Source organism: Aptenodytes patagonicus, chromosome 5 (genome assembly GCF_965638725.1).
Source record: "Aptenodytes patagonicus chromosome 5, bAptPat1.pri.cur, whole genome shotgun sequence".
In the NCBI taxonomy this organism is placed as follows: Eukaryota; Metazoa; Chordata; class Aves; order Sphenisciformes; family Spheniscidae; genus Aptenodytes; species Aptenodytes patagonicus.
Window position 1 is genome coordinate 38,133,726 of NC_134953.1, and position 21,347 is coordinate 38,155,072.

At 49.0% G+C, this 21,347-nt stretch overlaps 1 protein-coding gene across 1 annotated transcript in view; it reads left to right on the forward strand.

The window, feature by feature from the left end:
* The window catches only part of COL13A1 (collagen type XIII alpha 1 chain), a 97,831-nt gene that overhangs the window by 34,153 nt on the left and 42,331 nt on the right, over positions 1-21,347 (forward strand). The window contains exons 7-19 of the mRNA XM_076339410.1: positions 99-125; positions 1,878-1,928; positions 5,766-5,801; positions 7,287-7,313; positions 8,412-8,438; positions 9,524-9,550; positions 9,659-9,685; positions 9,978-10,004; positions 13,985-14,050; positions 17,707-17,823; positions 18,321-18,362; positions 19,229-19,255; positions 19,989-20,024. Coding sequence (XP_076195525.1) covers positions 99-125; positions 1,878-1,928; positions 5,766-5,801; positions 7,287-7,313; positions 8,412-8,438; positions 9,524-9,550; positions 9,659-9,685; positions 9,978-10,004; positions 13,985-14,050; positions 17,707-17,823; positions 18,321-18,362; positions 19,229-19,255; positions 19,989-20,024 — 537 coding nt within the window. The remainder of the gene's footprint in view (positions 1-98; positions 126-1,877; positions 1,929-5,765; positions 5,802-7,286; positions 7,314-8,411; positions 8,439-9,523; positions 9,551-9,658; positions 9,686-9,977; positions 10,005-13,984; positions 14,051-17,706; positions 17,824-18,320; positions 18,363-19,228; positions 19,256-19,988; positions 20,025-21,347) is intronic.

Here is a 21,347-nt window from a genome sequence, read left to right on the forward strand (position 1 = left end):
GGGAGCGTGCGCTTGCCGCTGATGCCTGTGTTTGTGTCTCTCTCTCTCTCCCCCCTGCACCCTCTTGCATGTGGCTGCGACGGGTGCCATTGACCCAGGGACTAAAAGGGCAACCCGGAGAGAAGGTGAGTCAGCTCCTTGCAGCCCACAGCATCCCCAACTGTCCTCCTCTAGGGCCAGCCAAAGCTCCCTGGTCACAGTCATGGCCACTGCAGCCAGCTTTGGGCTTTCACCCCCCCGGGCTGCCCTCTCCCTTCCCCGGCAGTGTGAGTTTATCTCCCAAATTCCTTTCAGGCCACTCAGCCTCCAAAGATGCTGTGTTTCTTGTTTATGACAATTCACTAATAGCATAAGAGCCAGCGGGCACACACAGGGCTCCCCTCAAGGCTTCCTGGGTTTTAACCATTGAGTTTCTTCCCCACTGGCAACTCCACTTGCCCTAATCAACCTGTAGCTCCCCTCTGCCTCCCAGGTTAGCCTGATCCCCGGTGCAAGTCATAGCAAGGAAGAAACTGGCACGGCACGTTCCTATTTCTGACATGGTGGGACCTCTTCCTCCTAAGGAAAACTGATGGTATGGTTTAAGTCTGTGGGACTCCATCTCCCAAACTGTTTGCCGTGCAGCAAATTGGTGTTTTGTCCCTCCAAAGAAGCGGTGGTTTGCAAAGCATCCTACTGCTGGCCCCCATGTTTTGAAGTGTTTGACGCTTCAGCGTTAGTGTATTTTCCCCAGAGCTGTGAGTCACCTCCCACCCACAAGAACAGCGGGATGGAGGTGTTTGAGGGGTGTGAACAACTGAATAACAATGTGTAGAAAACTAGGAAAGGAATTAATATTCACCTGATAGGGGGATCATCCATGCAGGGCACTGCCATACCAGGCCCATTTGCTCCTATTCATAGGAGATGATAGAAAAACAGCAAGGAAGGGCAAGGTAAGACAGAGGTTCTCCTTCCTTGCTTTCAAACTTCTGCTTGCTCATTGGAGCCAACCAACATTATCTAACAGACCAAGATTTCACCGCCTGAAGCCACCCTGCTTTTTCTCTGCATTTCTCTCTGGCCAAAGCTTTCAACATGAAGGGACAGCAGATAGATACAAACAAACAAGGGAAAAAACACTCTTAATTGCCCATGCTTCCCCAAAGCCCTCCGTGAGAGTCCTAGGTCCTTGGCAGGCCCCAGCTTTGTTTTGCAGAGAGCTCTGCTTGCTCACAGGCTGCTTGGTTTATGGGATGCTCCATCCCAAGGCTCCCCAGCCCTGGGCACTTCTGGAGCTGCCTCTCAGGAATATGCCATGTTTTCCAAAGACAGGGACATGTCCTGCCCATCGCACGTCGTGGGTGGCTAGGAGCTGGAGAGGCAGCTGTTTTCTTTTCCAGCAAGGACTTTGCTGTTTTCATCCGCATCCCAACTGAGTTTGAGAAGCACACAAGCAAGGCATTTCTGGAGGCAGCCAGTGAGCTGCCTGCAGCTCCCATTTCCCTGGAGCCCAGCACATCCCTTCTTTTCTTTCTTGTGCAAGGACACAGTACTCCTGGACTCGCAGGAAGGAAACAGCAAGGGTTTCAGGCCATTTTTCACACTTGTAATGGGGCAGAACCTCTGTTTTGCCAGAATGTGTTTTATGTGTTTATAGTTTTCCTTGCTGTGCAGCTTCCATTTTCTGGCACGTCTGACTAGCTCCAAACAACATCTCTTCTCCCAAAGTGCTGGGGCAAGAGCTAGGGGAGGCCAGAACGGCAGCTGCCCCATAAGCCCTGAAGGTCTCACACCTTGAGCACCCTCATTTAACCCCGGTATTGACGGGAATATAATTGTCTTTGTATTTTCCTCTCCTTTTCTTACCCCTTTTCCTCTCCCTTGTGTCTCTGCAGGGTGCTCCAGGAGAAGCGGGCATGTCTATCATCGGGCCTCGCGGTCCACCCGTAAGTGGCTTCTCTCTCTATTTTTGACCGATGCAGGATGTGGGCAAGTTACAGGGAAAGACTTAGAGGGGTGGAAAGACACAGCATCAGCTGGAGAGAGCAAAAACCCTGTATAATGTGGTTCCCATGCTGAGCCAGGCTTGGTTTTATACTGCTATTATATACTATATATAATGAAATTACAGCTCATACTCCATAACAAATGAGGAAGCCTTCTCTTGCAAGGAAACCATATTCCTGTATTTAAAAGGAAGAAGCATATTTCCTTCTTGCAACAGGGCTGCTACCATTTTTGGAGAAAATACACCCTTTGCCTGGCTGATCTCAGCCTTTGGTTTCATTAGCAGAGGACAAACCCCCTGACTGTGCAGAAGAGCAGGATCAGAGCTAAGCTGGTGACTGGGGAACTTGCAAAGATGGGTAGTTCAAAGTCGTTCAGAGGTCCTTGTCAAGTACCCAAAATCTTGGAAACTCTTCAACAGCACAGTTACCGCTCTCTGGAAAGTCCCTTAGCTGGCTGGGGAGCCGAGGAAAGTGTAGGCAGGATTTTGCACCCTCTTCCAGCAAAAGTGTCCCTGCAAGGTGCAACGAGTCAGCCAGACAAAGCTTTTTGCAAGGATAGAGTCATAAAAAAAGACCAACATGAAGGACTGGAGCATTTACGTGCCCTAAATGCTGAATGTTTCTTGTACTGCGGTTCAGCCATCAAGCCTCTGCTTTTGTGCGGATGCAGCCAGTCCTCCCCACTCCACCTCTGCACAGCCTCCACCGGAGATTTCCATGAAAAAAGACCTGGAGACTCAATCTTCTCTCTCTCAGTGGGCACTTCCGATTTTGATTAACCTGTGAAGAGCACCGTCCTTGACTTGCAGAGAGGACGGGTCGCCGGCAACTTTTGTTTCACAGCAGAGGTCAAGTGAGAGAGACCTAGGCAGCGCGAACACTTGGCTACATCTGGCTTTCCAATTAACTTTCCAAAAGCCCCATGATAAGTGTTTCTAATAAGAAACAGCTTTGCCGGTTGCCAGGCCCACCTGCCTGGCACGCTGGAGTTTGAGAAGCGACAGAACCGAAGCTCAGGACACAAATGGGTCTCTCCAAGTGTTTTATACCCAGTAGACGGTCCCTGGCCATGTGGCCAGGTGAGGAGGAAGGGCTGGCAGGTCTCTCAATGCCAAGCTCTGAGCAAGACCACCCTGCTCCACAAGCAGTGGATTTTGGAGGGTAAATGCCCCATTGCTTTTGCTGTTTCTCACAAGCTGTAGCTCTCAGCCTTCTGGATAGTGTGTTTATAGTAATTGGAGAGAAAAGCTGTCAGTCCCTATCACTGTAGGTCCTGCAAACAGAGACAGGCACCGCTGTTTTCTGAAAGGACACATGCCTGGTCTGCAGGACAATTTTTAATGTTTGCTTTGGTACTGCTGCTTTGCCTCATTGCCTTTGCTGCTGTTCGGGAAAGTGCAGAACATGTTGCATCTCCAAAGCAACAGAAAACTTAGATGGCAAATGATATTTAAAATGGACTTTTGCCTACGCCAGTCAAAGCCCTGAGATGCCAGGACTGGCACAACTTCACACTTCCACCCCCAAAGCCTACTGTAAAGATGATCCAGTTTCCCGGGGAGCTGGTGATAGGTCAAAAGGATGGCTGAACACTGAAGACAAACACGGAAACCCCGGCCAAGGGGCCACTGGGAAAGATGTGGGATGACAAATAGCTTCCAGATTTTTGTTCGGAGGTTAAAGTTTTCGCTAGAGCTCAGAGCTGCTTAACTTCTGGCCAGAGAAGGACAGTGCACCGATAGTGGCAGAAACAGACGGTCTTCATGATTTGGCAGCTCCTGGGATTACATACTTCATACGATCAACATTTTAAAAAGAAGACAAGGAAAAACAGTCACACAACAAAAACAGCCTCTTGGAATTGCTCGCTGCTGAACTGTTTTTTGGCCTGATACCATGCAAATCACTCTGCTGTCCTCCAAGGAGAAAGAGGCAGCAGTCTGTAGTCTACGGAGGAAGCCAAATTGCACAATTTCCAGGTTTTCTCCCTAATTCTTTTTTTAGCACTTCTTGTCCAGGGAGGTGTCCATCAGGGAACCAAAATTAATGAATTGTGGCTAGGTTCTTCTTGATTCTTGCCTTTTCAGAAACCAGCGGTGGACAGACCCTTTAATTTATAGCCTATCTTCCCTCCTGGTCACTGGCCAACAGGACCAGGTGGTTTTATATGTATCTTGCAAAGCAAAGCTGACCAAGTTCAACTTTGCAGAACTAAAAAAAAAAAGTGCAAATGGGATTAGGTCCTGCTAGCATTGTGTATAAAAACACAACTGTTCAGCACAACGCAAGGCATTTTGTGGCAAGGGCGTCCCTCAAACTCTGTGAAGAGGTTATCTGGCCCCATTTCTGAAGGGCCAAATCTTCAATGTGTCTCTCTGCAGGTAGAGGGACTCTGGAGGAGATGTAACCTGAAGGTGAAGATTTTCCCTGCCAATGTGGCTCTGAGTTCTCTCCCAAGGGATTAGCATTGCTGCACTGTGGCAAACCTCAGCCTTGCAGCCCAGTGTGCCTGTCCCCTCCCTCCCCTTCCCTTCCCTTGGCACCACATGGGATAGCTCTGCTTAAGGCAGAGATGCACCCACGTGCATTTCTTTTCAGAAGTGAACCCTTGTTTATACCCAGCTCTTTCCTAGGAGACCCTTGTGGGACTCAGAGAGTCTGGTCATGGTATCTCAAATTGCCTAAGAAAACGTTTTCTTCCCCAAAACAAAGCATGAGAATACATGAGAAACCTGGGCTTTTTGGCATCGTAGCACGGCTTTCAGGGAAGGCAAGATGCCGCAGCGGTCACTCGATGAGCATGGTACAGGATTTACCTCATCCTGCTGTTTTCATCTGCATGGGTGTGCTTCCAGATCTGCTGAAGTCTGGTCCATATTGCTTCCTGACTTGCCTCACACATTTTTTGGGAAATTGAGATTAAAAAATCCTTAAGTAAAGTGGTATCTTTTCTGGATACCCACAAATCTAGGGTAACTGTGACCTGGGATGTTGCAGGTCCCAGAAACTGAAGAACTATGAAAAATTAACAGCTGTGACAATTTCTTTTTTTCAGTGTTTTTAAGTGGGTGATGAAGAAGCTGCCAAACACATCCCAAGCCAGTGTTTGCTGTACCTGATCCCAAACTGGTAGCCAATGCTGGCTAGCCAGAAAGAGGCGGGGGAAAGGACTTGGTGCTCATGTTCCTCTCATCACACCACCTAACTCTCCGTTTTCTCCTAGCTCTCAGAGGAAAAGAACAGAAAAGAAAAAAAAAAATCATCTCTTCTCCAGAATTATTTGTGGGGAAAATGAATGCACTGGGACATGAGATTAGGGGAGGAGGAGAAGAGGGATGGCTCTATTTAGACACCAGTGACCTGCAAGGTTTGTCTTGCACAGAGCAGCACCCTGCATTAAACACCTCCAGTTTATGGCAGCAAGAATTGCCATAAAATGAGCTCAGCCTCTGGAATATACTCCAAAAGCCTAGTGTATGGGCTAGGGACACCCATTTAATTAATGTAGAAACTTCCAAGGAAACTGCTTGCAGTCCAAACTGGACCTGCTCCAGGGTTTTCTTGGCCCTGTACAAATTGGAGTGGGGATGAGAGATTTCCTCTCCTTCCCAAGATGCTTTCTCCTTGGAGGGGAACTGGGTCTTGGGTAACTCTTCAGAGACTCGTAGGATAAATGGGCAGAGGCTGGAGGGAAGGCTCTGTAGAGAGGACTTAGGGTCAGTCAAAATACACTTCAGTTCCTCTAAACTGCTGTCTCTGTTTCATCCTTCCCAGGGACAGCCTGGAACAAGAGGTTTTCCTGGATTCCCGGTAAGTGTAACTGCTAATTTATGAGGTATGGGTGTGCAGTATTACTAGGAAATGTCATTAGTGCTCACTGTATCTCATCATTTCTGTCTGAAACCAAGGACCTGATCTGGTATCACTGGAAAAAGTAATTTTTTCTTCATTTGTTTTTCTTCTCTCTTTTTTTTTTCTTTTAAATGATACTTAGGGAAAAAAAACAAACCACACAACTCTGAAAGGAAATTAATTTAAAAAACCCCAAGTGTTAAAATAACATAGCTGAAGCCAGATCTGTTCAGTAAAAGAAAACCATCCTAAGAAATACCCCCAAACAAAGAAAATAACCCCTAGGTAGGTGAAATTCCAAGCTTAATTGAGCCTTTAGGTGATACTGCAATAGCAGTGAGCACCTGTGATCCAAACAGGGCCCTGCGTGATGCAGGTCAGCGGGGGACCATGCTAGGCTGAACACCCTGGTCATGCCAAAGGGAAAGGACAAAAAGCACGAGGGGGTGATTCTTCTCCAACACTGTTACAGATGGACAAAGGAACAGAAAACAAGCCCAGAAGAGGACAAAGCAAATTTCATTTCAGTCCTACAGTTGCTGGCAACACTCTCTGAAGCATTGAGGCTGCTAGAGAACTCAAACAGTTGCTATTTATTCTTATGCGTTTATCCTGGACGACTAGGAAGCCTAAGGCAAACACAAACACCCTCCCCCCCCCCGCATCCCTGCTTCCGCCAGGCAGCTCAGCTGCTGCTCCAGGACACGCGATGTGCCAGAGCAGGTCTGCGGGGGAGACTCTCACGCCTGGAAAACGGGAGGAATTGGCAGCCTCCGAGCTGTCTGACTGGGCTCCGTGGCTCTGCCCTTTGCGAAAAGGGGGGCTGCGAGCTGGCCCTGGGCTGAGGAGAAGCAGATCTCTCCAGGCCTTTGAGGTCTTTGGCTTTCGGAGGAACAGAAAACAAATCAGCCCAGCTCATGAGAAAGTGTCGGGTGGGACAGCGCTCTGCGGAGCCTGTTTCTCATCAAATAGTACCTTCAGCATGCTGCCGAGCTGTATGTCACCTCTTCCCTGGGACACTTTTATTATTTTATCATTTGCAAAAATTCCTCTTCCCCCAAAGGTGGGTGCCTTTTTAAATCAAAGTCTCGAGAAAACTGCTGATTTTCAACTAGTTTACAAGACAGTGCAAAATTTGAAATGCTGAGGGTTTTTTGTGAATTGCCCATGAATCCCTCCTGCCTTCCCTTCCCTTCTTGTGTCCAGTGTTGCTGCTGAAATGGGCTGACAGTGAGCAGGTCCCTGCAGAAGCAATCAGGAAGCTGGGCTGGTACCCAGTGGGCCAGGGACCTGCCCGGACTCAGTGGGAGGGCAGAGAGAGTCACCTCACGTCTGCATCCTTTCCCCGGCCTGTGCAATCTTGCGACACATAGTGCTTGCTGGGGCAGATGGACAGACACCCCAGTGAAAGCATTTCTCATCATTTCTCCTTTTTTATTTCAGGGCCCTATTGGCTTGGATGGCAAACCGGTAAGCAAACAGCTTCTCTCAAGCCTTTCTGCCCTGCGTCCTGCTAGGTCCCACTGTTCTGCTGGCCTGCCTGTTATAGAGTATGTTTTTAAGAGGATTATTTTGCAGTGTCATGCACGTGCATGGATTAAAAGAAAATTAGAAGGTTGGCAGGCAGGAGGATACCACAAATGTCTTGGGGGAGATGCAGGAGTCAGATTAGGGAAGGCAGAGCGTGGCCGCTTCCTTTCTAGGCAAATCTATAAAATAGCACTTCGCAAGTGCAACAGCCTGGCTGCTGCAGGGAAAGCAGGCACTCCCACCCTTAATCAGACAGACAGAGCAGGCCTCTAGGCACCAGCCCTCTGCCTTAGACAGCTGACAGCCTCATTTGAAGTTGACCCTGCAGCTTGTTTCTCTTTGCTCCTGTGCTGCAAAGAGTTGCAGCAGAAGAGGAAAGGACCCTAAAGACCTCCATGCTGTTTTTAGAGCCTCCTTATAATCAAGTTTGTAGCAGAGAGAGTGAGACCTAAGTTCTTCCCACCCTTCAGAGAGCTAGGCACAAATATAGCTACTTCCCTATGAACCCAACTGACATGAAACCCATAGCTCCAGGCAGCCCCATAGCCAAATTCCCCACCACACTTCCTCTAGCCATGCTGTAATGGAGAAGGAGCTGGTAGCACATAGCTCTGGCACCTAATGGCCTACAGTAGGACTGTGTTTTTGCCATGAGGAGCATCAGCCTGCCAAGGCCAGCAGTATCTCTCTTATACTGCTCTGAGGACACACATGTGAGCCCCAGCAAGGTGCAGTGCACTGCACTCAGCTGTAGCTGCTCAGCCGGCCTGAGGGGGGCTTAACCATGTCCTGGCCATGCCCCGCAGAGCCTTTGCACCCCGTATTCATCCTCCAGAGCTTTGTTCTCAGCATTTTGGGTAGTGGAGAGCGGTGTCCTGTTAGATGTGTGAGTGAAGCTCCACATGCACAGCATTGCACCTCCCTTGACAAAGTACAGTGACTGCAGGTACCTCCCGAGGCAAGTGGTAAGCGGCTTAAGCCATCATCTTCTAGAGAGTGCAATGGCCTAAGCTGAGGCATGTTCTCTTTCTTTTGCAGGGTCATCCTGGACAGAAGGGGGAGATGGTAAAAAAACTATATGTTTGTCTGCGGGTGGCGGGTTGGTTTGAAATTACATTGCCTCTCAGCTGGAAACGAGCTCATAGGCAGGGTGGCAATCCTAGTTTAGGATGCACTAGCTGTGTCCCTAGTTCTGTAACTTCATAATAGCAGTGCTGGGATGCACATCTGTAATTTTTACATTATGGCTATCAGATTCATCATGTCACAACAGCAGCTCTCTAGTTATGCATGCGATATGTTTTCCTTGCAGTTAGCAATTACGTTCTTTAAATATACTCTGGGAGCTGACATTTTTCATGGTTGGCCTCATTGCAGAAGTAAAAGTTGATGGAAAATTTTCTGAAAACCCATCTGGCAGCTTTCAACTTATCTAACAAAAAAAAGCATATTTTTTGTATTAAATATCTTTCTTTCCCCTCTTGAAGCTCTGTTTCATATGTGCATCGTACTAAAATACTTTTGGTTGAAAATGATAAACTTAGGCCACACTTGATGGAAACCCAAATGTGGTCTTGTTCCTCTCGACATCTCTGATGATGAAATCCCCAAACACGAATATGCCAAGCTAGCAGCTCTGTAGTCACCTTTGCTCACTGAAATGCTGAACATTTTCTTCTGCTAATTCTGTTTTTTGAGCCAGAGTGTCAGTGTAACCCTCTGGCAAGCACATGTTGAAGATGCCCCTTCCCCGCTCCTCGGAGGAGGGGTGAGCTGACATCCCCCTGTTGCGCAACCCTAGCTCAGGCAGTTGCAGCTCAGGCTTCAGCCCTGGCTGCTTCTGGTTTGATCCCAGTATGTCGGCTGAGGAGACACGCTGTCAACTGAGGTCCTGGGAACAATAAGGGTGTGTTTTCCTGATGATTTTTCCCTTCTTCTTTTAATAATTGCCCCCGCAGTGCAGCCAGAACATGTGTGCATTTTCACTCCTCCAGAGTAACAAAGGGAACCCAGATCTCTCTTGGGAACTTTTCTCCACAATTGTTTTTAAAAGCTGAGTTTCCACCTACTCCATACGCTGAGAGTTTTTGTCTTCTTGTCACTGTAAATGGGAAGCCATCTTGCATTCATGACAATGTGTTTCTTTAAAGGGTGCTGCAGGTCCCAGGGGACAACCTGTAAGTATCCCATCTCTTGCAGTCGCACCTCCTCCTAATCCCTTTCCCCTTGCATGCACTGAACTCCTTCATTTACTGAGGGCTTTTTTTATCACTTTTCTTTTATAGGGACCCTCAGGACAAAAAGGAGAAAAGGTAATTTTAATGGGAGACGTGTTGAAAATTAAATGTAAAAAGTGAGCAGGGAAGGGACTCGATGGGCTTGGTGCTGCTCCTTCTGACTTTGAGTGGCTAAGAAATACAGCAAGAACAGAGGGCTCTGGGGAGGGGGGACAGGAGGCAGGGTGCTTGTTGGGTGCAAATTGGCATAGCTGCACTGAATTCAATATAGTCACAATGTTTTACACCTTCTGGATCTGACCCCATGTGTTTATTTTGGTCCTCTCTGTGGTTTAAACTCTTTCCTTTTAATCCCCTTCTTTCTCAGGGTCAGTGTGCAGAGTACCCACACAGGGTAAGTCATTAGTGTTATTATCGTCTATGCCTTCCTGCATGTTAATCCTCCTTCGTTTGAATGGCTTTTTGTTGGAAATATAGATCGTTTCATTAACAAGATGTGTCATCTGGGCCCTGAGGGCAGCGCTCGGCTGATTGATGTATTTCGCAGAAAAGCAGCAGATAAGGTTTTCCAGGAGGGATGTTGGTTCTCCGGTCTGTTCCTGCCCACTGGGGCTGACCCTCAGCTAAATGCTGTCATTGCTGCTTCCTGGAGACCCTCCCATGCTCTGGGCTGAAGCGAGGAAGGTCCGTGTCCTCACCCTAAAACCCGATGAAACCTGGGGTTTCTAGAGGAGTAGAGGTCACCCACTCACACCTTATGCTGCTGCACCAGCTCCATCCTGCTTCCACAGCCTCCGCTGCGGTTGCGTGGCCAGGAGCAGTGGGGGGTTTGCAGACCTCGGGGAGTATCTATCATCATTCCTCCCTTTTTCTTCTCCCTTGTGCTGGTCTCAACCCTGCATAGAGACAAGGGGAAGGGTTGTGCTCCCTGCCCGAAAGTAACCCTGGCCACCCCTGGCCATGGTGCTCTGGCTGGTCCCTGGTGAGCTGGTCCCCATGCCGGTCCCCCAACCTGGTGGGCTTTCTGCCTTCAAAGAAGAGGCGGAGAGGGAGGGTTGATAACAGCAACCGTTTAACGAAAGCCAGGATGTTGCCCCACTTGCCTCTTCATCCTGGCCTGGCTGGCATGTACTGCAGCCAAGAGAAGAGAGAGTACATCATGGGGTTTGAGGGGATTACAGCAGTAAAATTTAACCAGCTCTAAAAACAAACGGAGTGCTGAAAATCCACTGGAAATGCATTGGAACGACATCATATGAAATGGCTGGAATTTGTAATCTGGGTGTACAGGGAGACAGGCTTAAGGGCTTTCTGTTTATTTTTGACGGGCCTCTGGACAATTAGCTGGGCTCTGGTCCCTGGCCCCGAGGGAGCAGGGCCCTGGATGTTCTGTGGGGCAGAGGCAGGGGAGAGAGCTCGGCTGGCAGTGAGGGAGAAGGGGGCTGTAGGTATGTGCCAGTACTGGTACAATAATAGCTGGTCAGCTGTGTTTATTTAGGCAAGCCGGCTCACTAGATTGTTATGTTAAAAAGAAGCTAACAACAATGTTCACCCCAGTGGTGTCCTGGGTTCCTGTTACAGCCCTTGGCTCCAACTGTCCTCAGTGCTCAAGGTGAAAAACAGTGGCAGGACCCACAGCAACACTGGGAAACAGAGGTGCAGATTGTGCATCACTGGGAGTAGCCTGGGCTCAGACCTGGGGGCAAAGGCACGCTGGTTTAGTGGGTTGGGGATGTAGGCACTCCAGGGTGACCTGCCGCAGGGCTGTGACAGCAGGGAAAGGGCTGGTGCAAAGCCTCACATCCCAGCAAAGCCTGGTGACGTTTCCTTGGCTCTCATGGAGGTACTTCTGGTCTCATGAGGCAGCAAGCTCAACGTTTTAAAAAGCCTGTGAGTCATTCCAAGGCAGAGACATGCTCATGGGAAGGATGACTCTCCTCAGATCAGCTCGAGGGTGGGCTGTCCTGAAGGGTCTGGTCACAGGCTGCAAGTTCAGGGAGCCAGAGGCACAAATCAGCCAACAGAGGTGCAGTTCTCTCTTCCTCCCAAAATGAAAATTAGGATGAGCCTTGTTGTAAAAATGCTACACATTTGACTGAATTGCAATTTGTTCTTGCTTTACTGGTTGACAAGGTCCTTTGTCAGATATTCTGGGTGAGGAAATTAAAACCAGCATCCTGAAAATCCAGGGATGTTGTTTCAGTTTTGTTTCGTCTTTGTTTTCTTAGGAAGGAAATGTAAGGTTAGGATGTATGCCTTGGCTTGTGTTGTAGTTTCCTATTTTTTTTCTGTGTAAGTCTGCATGGCCTGCAGTGCTGTGAGGGACAAGCCCAGGCATGGGCTACCCACTCAGTGTGAGCTGGCCGTTTGAGCTGCTCCAGAGTGCCACCCTGGGGAAGAGCGCTCAGCTCAGGGAAGAGGGGGACCAGCTGTGCTCCGTCTGCTCTCAGAAATGCCGTGTGTCTAACTGACCACCTTTGTGTTATGTGTCTTCACTGTCCCCTAGGAATACCTAAGTACCACCCTTGCAGCCCTGCGCTCTAACCAGATCCTTACATTAAAGGTTTGTGGGTCATGGTCTGACGGGACCCAGTTCTGATGCAAACGCACAAGGATGTGGATCCAATATTGCATGCTGCCTTCTGAAAAAAACTTGCCATTGGGACACAGAAGGGGCAGGGCAGGAGCTGGGTGGAAGAGGCTTCAGGTTTCTTCTCTAAACTCTCCCATTGCACCTGAATCCATTGCTGGGTCTTGTCTCGCCTCTGTTTTCAGGACTGCTTCTCTCCATTTTCCTCCTTATCCTTTCCAGCATCCTCCCTCTGCTTCCCTGTAAAGCTGCATAATATTTCAGATACACTTCAGCACTTGTGGAGCCAGGCAAAGCCAGCTCAGCTGGGTCTGCATCACTCATACAGACATGCTAGGCACACCTAGCATGGGGGTGTGGCAATTTACAGCAACATCCCCCTTGAGAAGATCAGCACAGTCCCAAATGCTCTTCTGAGCTATGGGGCCTCCTGCACTGTCTTTTAGAAAGAGAAGGATTTCCTTCAGATAAAATCAGCCTAGCTGATTTTCCAGCAGCACTGTTTTTGGTTGCGATAGCTTGTGGCTGTCTGAATCAGTGCATTCAAACACAACTGCCTGATAACAGGGCGGCGATGCTGCAATATTGGGTTGCCACTTCACTTTGCAACAGGACTGGATCCTTGCTTTCACTGCAAACATGAAGAACACTGTTTAAAGGGATTAAAGTGCACTGCTTGGATGTGTACTGCTACTGTGGTGGGAGACCTATGGGCGCACCTCTCAGATCTGAGTGCACAGCTCACACTGGGGACTGTTGCACACAGGGGCACGTTTTTGTGCCTGAGCACAGAAAGCCTCTTTCTCTTCTCCCTGTGTAAATCAAGAGCAGCTTCAATGGAAAGCTGATAGGAACAGGAAAGTGGATCAGGTCAGAGGAGCATTCCTGGGCCTGCAGCCGGCACGGTGGGTGCCAGGCTGACAGCAGCATGCATGCAAGTGGAAACTGGATACAGCAGAAGGATGAACAAATGCTTCTGAGCTTTAGTGCATTTGATTTCTGTGCGTCCGGGTCAGCTTTGTGCCCTAAGGCAGCATTCCTGGCTATAAGCAGTCAGAGGCTGATGTTACTGTTAAATAAGGAAAAGCAAAGCACAGGCTCCCAAGGCAATACCCTGCTCAAGGCTCAGAGGCACCAAGGTCTAGTCTTCTCCCTTGGCCATGATGGCTGTGTCTGCTCAGCTAAATGAACCACACCAGGACCTGTTTGCTGGCTGTGATGCCTGCTGCTGGCCCCGGCTAGCATCTCTCCACTCCCTTCCACACCCTGAGGAAGGGTGAGGGCTGGAGATGCACTGTGTTTCTTCTGAGGGAAGATGGAAGGAAATAGGAAACCATACTTGGAAAACTTGGAGAAAATTCGCATTTTGATAGTTACCTCAAATCTGATGATGATAAATTAAAAGAAACAGTCCTGTCACCAGAGAGCTTGGCAGAGCCAGTGGGGCGATATCTTGCAATCAAAAATCCCCTGGGTAAGTTTTATTTCCGAGCAGAGAAAGCAGTAAAAGCTCTGTGCAGTGGGAGCGTCGGGTTGGTGAGTGGTCACCCTGCGCCTGCCAGGGCTGGCACGCGGCAAGTCCCCCTGTGAGCAATGCATGGCACAGAGGAGCTCAGAGGTCTGCCGGCAGGTACCCATGCTGTGCGCGGCTCTCACGCGGTGGTTTATTTTCACGGCAATCTCTCTGTTCCCCTCTTCTCTGTTCTCTCCCCTGGCTGCTCTCTGACTCTCGGTGCCCTAACGGCCTCCTTTGCCCTGCGACCTTCTGGTTTGATCTTCTTCAGCTGTTGCCTCTCCTCAATTCAGTGCGGCTGGCTCCACCTCCGGTCATAAAGAGACGCACTTTCCAGGTAGACTTCTCCTCCTCATTGCCTGTTTCTAAGCCTACCTTGACGCTTGCAATTAATCAGCTTGCTACCTGTCTTCCCCTACAGAGAGGTTTCCAAGAGGTTCACGCAGAGCTGAGGGACTTTCTTTGAAGCGGAGGAAATCTTTGATGTGATAATGTGGCTAAAAAGAAATGCAGTGAAGCCAGTTTTTTAAACTAAAAGAAATGGGCCATGAAACTGTTCTCGGGACTGTCGACAAGCAGTCTGCTACCTTAAGGAGTCAGTTCCTGCATATTCAATCTCCAGAAGAGGTTAGAAACCTCTTGCTGAAATGCAGCTAATGTTTGTGAAATTTAACTGAGATGAATGAATAGGCAAACACTTCTTCTAAGGGCTAGACACTTGGGAAAATGTGTTTAAATAAGGTCTTATAATGGTTTCATTAAATTGCATTAAATCTTTGTGTAAACACATTTATTTTGGTTTCCAGGGCCATAATTCATGTTTAGTATAGTTTATTTTGGGAATTAATTCATAAAATGAATTATGGACATATGAATAGTGAATAAGAGTTGTCCATAGTCAGAGTTCATGAGGCTTTTAATGAGCCCACTTTAAGCTCCCTCATTCTGTCAATTGGGATTAACTTTCCTGTGTGGACAAACCACTGTAATTACCCCGCTGAAGTGTGCTGGGCACCCTCTATTAAGTGGCTGGGTTTTGTCACCCCGCTGCCTGTCTAGACAGTCAGATGCTAGCAGGGAACTGCAGTGTGCAATACAGGCCTTTACCATGAGGTGCCTGGTCCTTGCCCAGTGCTGGCAAAATCCTGACGTTATCACTTGAGCCCGTGATCTCAATTCAGTTTCTATTGATTCAGCATTTGCACCACACAAAGCCCTACGGCTTGCACTGGTTACCCTTCAAAGCGACAGTCCGAAGAGCCAGGCCAAGGACTGACCTCTTGGAAAGGCTTTGAAAGCTGAAGTTTGTATCCAGGATGAAGTGGGAAACTTGAATTGCTGCCCTGCATCCTGTCATCAGCCAGGGCTGCAAATTCCCTCTATCCCCAGAGGCTAACTTCACCGGACAATTTTGCCGTGATCCATTTTGCCGTTGCCATATTCATTCCCTAAGTGCAACAAAGTGTAATCCACTCCTACAGATCTGCCAGCACCAAGCAATTCCAGGAGCCCGACATATGAATGCTAAGAAAAAATGTGAGCTGCAAAATAAATATTAGCACCAGCACCTAAGAGAGGAAAATCCTGCTGCTGCCTCTGAGCACGTCAGCAAGAGTGCTTTGCCCAAGGGCTTGGGCTTAGCAGAGACATGAGCTGAGTGGATACCTGTGTTAGGAGGCTGAACAAGCATTGCATTGCCGAGGCACAATCAGAGTGGCTAACTGGTGTTTAAAAGAACTGAAAAATAGCTCCAGTCAACAGCTAAAAATATAGAATGACATCTGATGAAAATTACACCTGATCTCCAACTTACGGTATCCACTTACAGTCTAGTTAGACCTGTGGGGGTCTTTTTGTGCTGAATGCGTTAGTAAGACTATAACGATGTGATAAACAACATTTTGTGTGTTTAGGGATCCGTATGGATGGGCACTCACTTACACAAAGCACGCTCTGTCTGACGCAGCGAAGCAAAGGTGATGCGAATGGGAGTTTGGGTGAGCTCCTTCCAGCCATTCCCCGTGCTGGGGCAGGGCTCCGGCTCTCCCCACCTCCCCGTCCCCTGCCACGGTGCCAGCACCAGTTCCCAGCACTGTGCTGCATTTCCAGTGCCCTAAATCTGGAGCATGGACTGGGCTGACAGAGAGCAGCTGAAGTGGGAATAGAGGAGGGAGAGCCAAAGGGAGACAGGCAAAGCCCCCTTTGCCTTCCCATGGTGCCCCACCATGGGTGCTGTAAGATGCATGCACCCTTTCGTGCACCTGTAGTGGGGGTGCTGTAAGATGCAATGGGAGGGAAGTCTCTGAAGCTGGGCTGAGAGGTCAGGGCAAGAGGAAATCTAGAAATATAGTCCAGTGTCCTCCAAACCTGTTGTCTTTGTTGGATCCACATTCCCTCCCAAATTTAAAAGCTACGAGACCATTTACAGGACTGTTGAATAGCACTGAGTATGGACGATAGGGAAGCTCAGGAAGGATCCTGTGTCCCATTGCATGGGCCACAGGGTGAGCCAGGATCCACTTACAATATGGGGAAAAGAGAGGGCACCTTCCCTGCCTGGCCTAGCAGGCTTCCCAGCATGGGCTGCAGGTCAGGCGGCTCAGCGGCGGCTCTCTTGAGGAGAAGGGATGTTGCTCCACACATGACCAAGCTTCCCATGAGCCTGGCCCACATGTTGGAAATTTTCTTTTAAATAGAGCTCATGGCAGAAGGGATGAAATTTGCAGCTTATTACTTCAATTTATCATTCTAAATAAAGCAAACATCCCTGTATCTGCATGTTTTACTAAAGGCAGCCAGGATAAACAGCACACTTGGTAGGAACACATGCAGGGGACAGTTTTCATGCATTCTCCTGAACACACAAGTGCGTGAGAGCAGACTTAGTTTTACCCAGCAGCAGTGTATAAGGCTGTAGAGAGGATAAATGCAGCTGAGACTAAACTGCACACCCATTGATTTATAATTAGGAAACAACCATGTTTGATTTCTAGCTTCCCATGGATCCACCAAGGAGAGTTTTTCAAATTTAAATTGGGTCGCTAGCAGTAGGATGTCATGATATTTTATCTAGGGAGGGGGAATGGGAGGGGAGCCCATGAGACTAAGCAGCTTGGTGTGGGTGCCACAGCGCCTTAGGAGTTTGCTGGATTCATCAATTATAGATCAGCAGTCTGGTATTCAAACGTGGTGCTTCCAACCCACTGTCTCCTCAGCGCCGCTTGGTCCCAAGTCTAGGTCCTTTGGGCCAGATGACATTGCTGAGGCATGAGCCACAGCCGCCGAATGGCTACTGAGGGGCTTGGGGAGGAACCAGCTGAAACAGCTTCGTTTCAGAGAGCTTAAAATGGCAGGTGGCTCTGCACGCACTAGCTTGTTAAATCTTACAAAAACAGGCTCTGCCTGGCGTACATAGGCCTGTTTTGGGCAGGCTCCAGAAATGCCATGATGATCGTGTTATTTTCTTTTGGGTTTGTGGCATTTCTACTTTTGGTCCTTGGCAAAACAGAGGGAGTGTTGTCCAACAAATATAGCACAGGGAAAAAAGTAGGCTGAGGTAAAACACTGTGGCTCTGCCTGGAAGTGCCAGTGTGGTCACGGGAGGCTTTGCTTCATATATGACTGTCAAGTGCTTTGGAAAGCCTCCTGAGAAGCTCAAGAGACGTTGGGCCTTGACATATAAATTGTACTTGACTGACTCATGAAGAAAAAGATCTCTTCGGACTGCTCGGTCATCTGTAGGTCCCTCCTAAAGAGAGCTCTGACAAGGTGGCCTCCAATATCTTTGCAAACTGTAGGGTGCTGGCTCCTGCTGCCGAGGCAGCCTGGCCTCAGCGGGGCTTTGCTCGCTCTTGGAAACCTCTCCTGGCACTAACCTGGGACTTGCTTCTACCTCTTCTGCTTCAGCCAGGCTGACCTGCCTTGGGCCCTTGGGGTGGTGGTATGAAGGGTTTGCTCTGCCTGCTGATAACCCCTTGTTTTAACGAACCTCAGGGTGAACAAGGACAAGCGGGAATCCAAGGTCCCCCGGGGCCCCCTGGCCCGCCAGGGCCCACTGGACCAGCTGGACCCGAAGGAACCCCAGGACAGCCTGGGCCAGTTGGGCCGCCTGTAAGTCCAATTACAAAAAAGCCTTCTGCTTCTTCTTTCCCTAGGGCACAGAAAATTTCCTCTGGCCTTTGTTGCCTCTTCTGAAGCCAAGATAGCCACAGACAGGAGATTTGCAGGGGACATGGATGTGTGGGGAGGAAGAAGTTCCCAGGAAGGAGGGGGAGTGGGAAGGCAGGCAGAGGTGTGTGCCCTGCACTGTTGCTATCTGGACACGCACGTGTGAGTGGGTGACACCAGGCCTGTTTCCTCCTCCTCAGCCTCTGCAGACGGTCACAGGGAGGAAGTAACACGTAGGGTGTAATTATCCTGCTCACAGCAGAAACCTGACTGATAAGAATCCCTGCGACCCCTTTGAAGTCCTGCTCCTGTCCTGTTCTCAGGCTGGTAGCAAGCAGCTAAGGAGGGCGAAAACAGGAGCACCATTTAAAATAATACCATTGCTAAATGGCAGGGGGCAGGGCAGAAAATCCTGCTAATGTACCTCTCTCTTGCAACAGGGCAGAGCAGGAGAACCTGGGAAGCCTGGCAGAGACGGAAAGGTGGGTACCAAAAAGCAGCTCTGTTCCTGGGAGCTGCGGGGAGAAACGTGGCACGCTGACCCCGCAGCGACTGCAGTGTGAAAGGAGTTTCCATCTCCAAGAGTTTTCAAGGCCTACTAGCAGGACAAGCAAGTCTCGTCCCCTGAGGCAAAAGCGCCTCTCCACACACAATATAGGGGTCGAGTGTCCTGTAAGCATTCTCATCTCTCTTTGAGCTCTAAGGAGCCAAAGATGTGATGGCTAAACATTTGAATTGCTATAAGCAGGCAGCAGCAAGGGTGTAGGCATCAGAGCATATCTAGAGTAGTTTTCTCCTTCCATCTGCTCACATCAGGAAGGCAGCTCCTGTATGGATATTTTGTTTATTGATATTTACATACACGCATACCCGGTATACTTCATGGTTTGTATCAGGTAAATTGTTTGGTTATTTCTCATTTAAAGACACAAGTGGTTTGTTTGTTAATATATTCTCTCTATTTAGCTTGTCAGAGGAAGCTGCAAATGCCTGATTTACTTCAGAGCTGCACAGTGGGCTGGGAACAAGTTTCCCAAGCAAAGCCAGAGAAACAGAAAAGATTCTGGAGCACAATGCATAAGGCAAAGCAGCTTTTTGGTCTTCAGATTCAGCGAGACCAGGCCTGGGGGGATGGAGTGCTATCGGCATGAATTTATTTGGGAGTGTGGGTTAAGATAGTATTCATCTACATGAAGAATAGATTGGGGATGTTTGACCTTACCAGTGTCAATCATCTTTGTAAAGGGGCATTTCAGACCAAAGCAGTCAGCATCTCTCATCACCCTGTAGTCCATGTAATCTTGTCTACATTTGCCAACTCCAGCATCTGTTTTGATTTTATCTACAGGGCTTACCTGGGCCTCCTGGACCAAAGGTGAGATGTCTGGCCTCACTTAGAGGGAGCAAGGTGATAAACAGAGAGGTGGACACTCCTGGCAAGGAGAGACATGTACATTTTAACGGGTGGAGGAGGGGGAAAGGAGGTTACATCAAATAGCTGAAAAAGATTTCTGACCCAGCTCAGTTTTGCCTTTGGGGCCCAGCCTGTGTGCTGACTCATGGGTTTTGTCCAGGCGACACGTCTGAGTTGCATCTTGACTGAGAAAGGCACGCCTCATCAGCCCCTCTTGCAAAATTCTTTGCCACACACAGCTTTATTGGCTTCTTCAACAATCAAAGCATTTACCAGCGCTTCAGGAACTGATTTTGCAATGCTATTGTTAACTCCACCACAGTTTCCCATTTATTCACTTGCCAAAATGCGAGTGGGGGGGTGGTTGTTGTTGTTTTTCAGCTGCAACCCCCCCCACCCCCCCTTTGTTTTTATTTGAGATATTTAGCCAGGGTGAGGAGATAGGAACCGCAGAGCTGGCATGAGTTATCCAGCTGCCAGTGCTTAATGGCGCCTTTCCTGCTAGAGCTCAGTCCAGTGCAGGTAGCAGTGACCCACGGGTCTGAAGGGTCAGGGGCTCAGTGAAGTCACTGAGCAAAAGGTGAATTTTCCCCATGGAATGCCCTTGCATCCTAGCATCTCCCCAGGGACAAGGGCAGGGATTTGTCCTTCTCAGGCCAAGCCTCACTTTCTTTTGTCTTTTTGCTTTTTGCAGGGAGACCCTGGGATTCAGGGATACCCTGGCAGAAAGGTAAGAAGGGGAGCTCCAATATTGTTAAATGAATTAAGGTGTACTGATGCCTTGTGGAATCATGGCTGCAAATCTTTGGACTTCTCTGGAGCCATCTGCTGAGCTCTGCTCCCGCTGCACATGGGGCTGCGACAGGCCCACAGATCCCCTGCTGTCACCCATGTAAGGAGAGGTTGGACCCAGAGATGTAGCTCTCCAGTAGCTATGGTACAGATGTCTCCCTGTCTGTGTGCCTCACTACACCCACTTCCAGGCTGAAATATACCTCTTGTGCATCCAGACCTGAACAGGAGGCTGGAAAGGGCCAAATCCACAGCTATGTATTGCTCTCTCGAATAAAGCAGGAAAGAGTCGATCCTGCTCCAGGTTAAAAGGCAGAAGCTGGCAATGCCCGAATGTCTTCAGCAGCAGCTAATTAACAGCAGGGTTGTGAAGCCCAGAGGGTGTAATGAAGAGACAGAAAGAGAGACAGGGAAAAGACACAAAGGAAGATCAAAGGTGGGGAGAGGGAATGAAGAGATACTGCTAAAGAGATGTCAGCTGGAGAAGGGGAAGGCGAATGTTCCCAGCAGGTGGGAGTCCTGTGTCCCGTGTTATCTCCATGTTGCTTTATGGGTGCTTTGCGAGCAAAATGGCAAGACCTGAGAACTTTTTAATTAGTTCTGTATAAACTGAGAAGTTTTTGTTATGTCAGGAAGTGGAAATTATAGCCCCTGTGGACCACAGCCCACTCCTGCAGACAGACGCAATTTATTGCCTTTTCTTCCAGTGAACCGTCGGTTTTTCCATTAAGATCCCATCCTGTTGTGTGAGCGCTGGGCAGGCGGCTCTCAGCAGCGGTGAGGGGATCCCTGCAATGACCTCGCAGCGAGGGCCTCTCCTATGAGCTCCTCTTACATGAAACAACTTGTCTGGCTAATTTACTTACCAAGCAAAGAGCCTGCACTGATCTCAGAGGAATGAGCCTGAGGTTGTGACCTTTCTCTGGGAAAGGTGGAAGGAATGGATGAAAGTAGGGGAGAAAATCCTCCTGGTGAGTGGGTCAGGGGAAAGGGAAAAGAGGGCAAAGAGTTGAGCAAAGGTGTTAGCTCTGATATGATATAGGATCGTGGGACCATTCCCTTCAATCCATACGTTTCGCACCCTGAATATCTTTCTTCATGCAGAATGGTGCTCCTCTCCCAGAGAGACCCAGATGGTAGGTTTGTGTGTGGTGGGCACCTCTGTGCGGGACATCCCTCTCACATCTTTGCTGACCTTTCAGGCATCCCACAGGCTCCTTTTCTTGCTGCTCACTGTGTTTGCTTCTTCCTCTGTTTTCTT